At 25.1% G+C, this 5,966-nt stretch overlaps 1 protein-coding gene across 1 annotated transcript; it reads left to right on the top strand.

The window, feature by feature from the left end:
- The first annotated feature begins 758 nt into the window (after nucleotides 1-758).
- LOC127279716 (uncharacterized) lies at nucleotides 759-5,058 on the top strand. The gene is made up of 8 exons (XM_051302243.1): nucleotides 759-1,789; nucleotides 2,162-2,293; nucleotides 2,514-2,651; nucleotides 3,377-3,559; nucleotides 3,628-3,769; nucleotides 3,986-4,089; nucleotides 4,159-4,354; nucleotides 4,577-5,058. Exons 1-8 carry the CDS (start codon nucleotides 1,769-1,771, stop codon nucleotides 5,056-5,058), a joined length of 1,398 nt encoding a protein of 465 aa, XP_051158200.1. The 5' UTR covers nucleotides 759-1,768.
- Nucleotides 5,059-5,966: the final 908 nt, after the last annotated feature.

Raw genomic sequence — 5,966 nt, forward strand, 5'->3', positions numbered from 1 at the left:
TTATCAAAATTCACAAACCAAAATCAACTACATAAAATTAAATTATTATCCAAAATTTCAATTAAAATTCAATTATTTTCCAAAATATTAATTCAAAATCAACTAAAATTCAATTATTTTCAAAAATTTCAAATTAAAAGCTTCTAAAATTTAATTATTTTAAAAATTTTCCATCTAAAATTTGTTGAAATTTAATAATTTTTAATTATAACTCTTTCTGAAGAGAAAAAAAGAGATTTAATTTTCAAAAATGAGAAAAAGAATTGTCAAAATTTGACAAGTCATAAGATAACTAATCAAACTAATCATAACTATTCAAAAAAACACGTGAAATCAGAAAAGGCCAACTTCAAGTTAGGACAGAAGGACAGACCAAGCATTTTATTATTATATAATTTCGTTTGCTTTGATTATTATTATCAAACATATATACCCAAAAGTATGTATTAATGCATTTTAACTATGTCTATATTTTCTGTGAATTATTTAGGATCTAAAATTACTATAAATTATTAAAATTTCAATAATGATATTTTAGAAATTTTAATTTTTACAAGACTAAATTTTTTTTAATTTACACGCTTGATTGTTCAAAATTTTTTTTAAAAAGTATATAATATTATATGCGTACAGTGCTTTTATTGTTAAGTAAAAAATAAATATATGAAAAGTAGAATTTGTATATTTTTCAGTGTAAAAGAACAAAAATCTTAATGGGTATACTAACAATAATAACAATTCTCAAAGTTACAAAATGCAGCTCAAACTCGACTGGGTTTTCAGTGTACTAGCTGAGAGTTGCATTATTAATGTTACCATTTAGTTTGATGACCTAATAATTTTGTTAGTAAGATACCTAAGTATATATTATTTAAACTAACTAATAAAATAAACTGATAAAATTAGCATCGTAGTTTTTAAACTAAAAATGACCGTCTCAAAAAAGATGACGGTAATAAATCTTGTCTTTTAGTGTAAATATATTTCTGCATGATACTTTTTAATGTGGAATACAATTTAATTGTGGAATACAAGTATAAAAGAATTCTTTAAAAATGATCTAATGTGTCCCCTCTATTTGCCATTTTATTATATAATTTTTTTAAACATTATGTACTTTAATGTTGAAAATTAGAGTCTTTGGAAGAACTGAACAAGAAATTATCAGACACACGATGTAAATATATTCCTTCCAATCTTTTGGAAACTGCGTCTGAATATTCTGCTGATGAAAGTGTAGTTACAAAGCAAAAAAAATCTCAGGTAAATGTAAGTCTTGAAATAATTATAAAACTGATTTTATAATATTTTAAATTACATACATCTTTTCTTTAAGAGTTATACCACCCTGAACGCAAAAAATTTTTACGGTTTGAAAAAATGTTTTGAATTAACAGAGATATGTTGATAGTCACAAGCATGGTCGCACAAAAATTGCCAAAAATTATCTTGCTTTTCGCAACGGTGGGCCTGAGGTCTCAAAAAATTTTCAACCGATTGACTTATGAAAATTGAAACACAACTTCTTAAATAAATCCCCTATAGAGTGACATATGATTGCTTTACTCGTGAAATTTAAAAAAAGAGTTAAGAATTAATTTTTATCTATAATAGTTTCGTCAAAATAAGTTCCTTTCAAACCGGTCAATTTTCTTGCGTTCATGGTCATGTAACCTCTTAAAAGATAATTTTGATAAATTGTATTAATTTCGTAGAATAATGCCGACAAAGAAAAAAACAAAAATTATTGGAAAATAAGTTAAAAGCAATGGAAGAAAAAAAACACAAAGTAAGTATTAAGATGTTGATAAGATATTAAATGTATTGTATTGTAATAATCATGTTAAACAAGCAAAAATATACAGTTGTAATATAAAAAGGAGCCAATTCTTATACTTCAAAAGCCAATTGATCTATAAGATAAGGTACTCACAATAAAAGTTTTTATGCATTTTACATAGGAAAAACAAAAAAATTAATCATCAGCTGCCACGACTGAGTCATTTAAAGTAAAATATTATTTTACTATTTATTTACTTTAATGTAATAATAGATATTTTTTAAAAATTTGTCATAATTTTTATATTTAAAGACTAATAATTTAGATTTATTAAATAAATATATATTTTTTTATAATTTATTAATTATTGAAATTTAACAGGGCATTATCAGCAGTGAAAGTAAGAAGGAAAATAAAGGAAAAATAAAAAAGGAAATTTTTGACAAAAAAGCAGAAACTGCGGTAGATGTAGTTAAACTCTATCCAAAAGTCTTGCTTCATGTTCAAGACAAGGTAAAACTTTAAAACAATTAATACTATTTCCGAACTAAAATAATTATTTTTAAAAAGTGTTTTATCTTTTTACATTTGTTATTTTACGGAAGAAAGCTTTTTTTAATGGAGTTATTTTACAGTAAAACAAATCGATCTTCCAGTGAAACTTTTATTGTTTTTCTAAATGAAGTTTTTTCTGTATTGTTTTGCTTAATTTTATAAGTATAAAAATTTATAGGTTAATAATAATGACAAAGAAAGAAAAGAAATTAAGAACGCATCTGAAGAGAAAGAAAATTGCAAAACAAGTAAACCTGAAGAAACTGGTACAGCAGTTAAAGGGAAACCAAAAATCAAGGAGAATATTCAAATTAAGGTAATTATAGTGTATATTACATGGAGGGTTTAAAAATTTTAGGATTCCTTAAACAATTTTTTTTCAAACTTCTTTAATAAGAATAAAAAATATCAATTAAAAAATAAAAAATTTTAATTCCATTCGTTTCTTATAGAAGCCATTATCTGTAAACACTTATGGTAATGCAAACATCAAGTCAGTTGAATATTATTTTATTTAATTTAAACTTCTTGAAATACCTACAATTTTTTTTCAGTAATAAATTTGGGAAAAAATGTAAGAAATTCTCTTAATAAATGTTTTCTATTATATATGTATAAGATAAATATTAAAAAACTTATTTTAAAATTATTTATTAGTCGTATGGTAAAGTAAACACATACCCAGTTTAATTTTTTATTTATATCTCTTAAAGTATGAATAATTTGAATTCCATAGTCTTAGCATTTTTCATAGCACTCTTATCTTTTATATATTAAAACAGTTTTTATGTTTTTCTGTTCTTATTTTCATGTTAGTGTATTTTTTAGTAACAAATTTTTTTTTTTCCAAAAACTGGGATTCCCCCACTTTAGACTCGCTAGTACATATTACACAGACACTACTAAGATCAAAGTATATAAAATTCGAGGGACAATAGTAGTAGGGGAAAAGCTCGCTCGACAAACTGGGGAAACGGCTTTACTGAGAGAGGGTTTACTGGGATGGTTGACTGTATTTAATTTTTAATTTCATTCCTAAAGGCACCTGACGTTAAAAAGAATTCTGATTCTATCGACTCCTCTTCGTCAACATTCACGAAAAAAGGTTTAGAAGATGATTTAAATCCGGATTCTTATGAGGAGGAACAAGTTTTCAATGGCCAAGAATTTGGTGGAGAAAATTATAGAAATACCAACACTGACAATGCAGCATTTGATGATGAGGTATTTTGAATGTAAATTTATCATTGTATGTTACTCATTTTTCAAAATTTTTATTTTATTCTTCATAGGATGAGCTAGAAATCGATGATAAAGCAACGATACGTCAATTGAAACGTAGAATAATTGTTTTAGAAACGGAAAATCGCTCCTTACTGAAGGCAAATATAAAAATGCAGAAGAAAGTTGTTGACTGTTTCACACAAGTGCAAAGTAAGTTTTTTGTGGTTTCCTTTTAATGGACAATTTAAAAGTCGTCAAATCTTTGTCTGAATCTAAATGTATAGTCAATTACTACTCATGTAGTAATTTTCAAATGATTTAATTTAAAACTCGGAATTACAAATTTTTTTATAACAGAATATCTGTGTTTTATTTTAACAAATAAGATAATCTAAAAAATTTATACTTTAAATACATTATTTACAGCAACTGTTAACAATATTTCTAATTCAGCGCAAATAGAATTGGAAAGAAAGATTTACACTGGCGAAGAATTGTCCGTGGGGGAAATAAATGAATCAGCAAACCAGGTATTTTTAATATTTCAAATAATGTTTAGATTTTAATTTTAAGTAGCTTAAAATAAATTTTTTTTATAGATTCATGCTGGGTTTGGTGTCTGGGTGGACCGAGATAAATATGATACGATTAGATATTCACATAAGATAAACACCCAAAAGTTTATAAAACGAATGGCATCTGAGATTTTTGGTGATGATGTACTTAAAGCTTCTACAGTGAAAGGGCAAACAGACAAACCTGCTCTTCATGTTATCGGTATTGAAGCTTTAAAAGGTAATTTTACTTCAGTTAAATTAATTTTAAAAAATTCGCGTTTCTCTTTTTAATACCAAATATTTTAAAAACAATTTTTTATTTAAAAATAAGACCACTTCTAAAAATAAATATTCTTAAAAAGTTTTAATAATTATAATAATTTTAATAATATTTAATTGATTAATTTTTTTAATTAAAATTAGTTAAAATTTTTTTATAAATAATTTGTTACTTTCTCAGCTATTAGTAAATATTGGATGAAGGAAGTCAGAAATATGAGTGACTCAGATATTGTAAAGGAGCTCTTGAGTGTTACGAATTACCTCAACCACAAAATCAACGATCTTAATCGTACTAATCGTACACCGAAAAAAGCGAAAGGTGTTAAAAGAAAACAAACAGATCAAAACTCTAAGACTGAAATCAAGAAACAAAAGAAGAATTCTTCTAAAAACGTGACAAAAGATGGGTCGAAATTAAAAAACCCGAACAGTACTGTTGAAAAATCGAAAAGCGATAATAAAGAATCAGAAGTTAATGAAGATGAGATTCAGGAACGCAGTTCCGAAAAGTTAGAGAAAGATGACTATTCGAGTGATTCGGATAGTAAAAAATTATCGGATGCTGAAAGTGACGAGGATAAAGAGGTTGATATTGAAAGCTTAGAGGAAAAAGTTGATTCTCCAGAGCCAAAAGAGCTGTCGGATAGTGATGAAAACTAACGTAACTTTGCCAAATCATTACATTAGTTGTTTCGATGATAAGTATTATTGTTTCAGTATTTTATTTTTCAATTTAAACAACATACATGTATTGGTAAATATTTATATTTGATTTTTGTTTCTTAATATATAATATGTTTATTGTCTACGATATATATTGACAAATGATATTTTATGTTTAACATTTGATATTTTATCAATATTAAGTTAAATAGGTTCATTTAGTACACTGTAAATATATCGTTATTTTAGATTGATACTTGCGTACGAAATCGTAAGTATTTCATTTAACTAATAGTTTCAATATAATTTTAATACTTTCAACAATATCAGTATTAAGAAACGGTATTCTTACTTTAATATGTTTTTATAATAATGCGATTTTTCCATACCTTATTAGACCTTATAATTTACTTTTTTCTTGTCATCATTAAAATAAATAAAATTGTATTAATCTTCTAAATACATTTTCTTTTGTTTATAAAATAATTGAGGACTAATTTCTAATTCACTAATTTGCAAAGATTAAACTAGTTGTGAATTATTAAGGATTAATTCTCGTTTGATTTCGCCTAATAATCAGAATTAATTTCGGACAGTTGTGGACCATTCCACAAATTTTCGAATTTAATTTTGCAATTTTATATTATATAATATTAATAATATATTCAAACTATTTCTGGATTAACTTACAGTAAATCAAACCGAATTATTATTATCATATTGATTTCAGTTGTAACCAAACTTATTCCAAGTAACATCAATTTGATTATAAATGAAATTATTTTGCATTAATTCTGGATTGAACAATAAAAGATCCGATTATTTCCGTACTTAACCGGACTATTTCCAAAATGGGCCAAACTGATTACAGATTCACTACAAATAATTTAACCATTTTGACTTCA

The sequence above is a fragment of the Leptopilina boulardi genome, unplaced genomic scaffold (assembly GCF_019393585.1).
Source record: "Leptopilina boulardi isolate dan_hultmark-lab unplaced genomic scaffold, ZJU_Lbou_2.1 LbouV2_222, whole genome shotgun sequence".
Lineage (NCBI taxonomy): Eukaryota > Metazoa > Arthropoda > Insecta > Hymenoptera > Figitidae > Leptopilina > Leptopilina boulardi.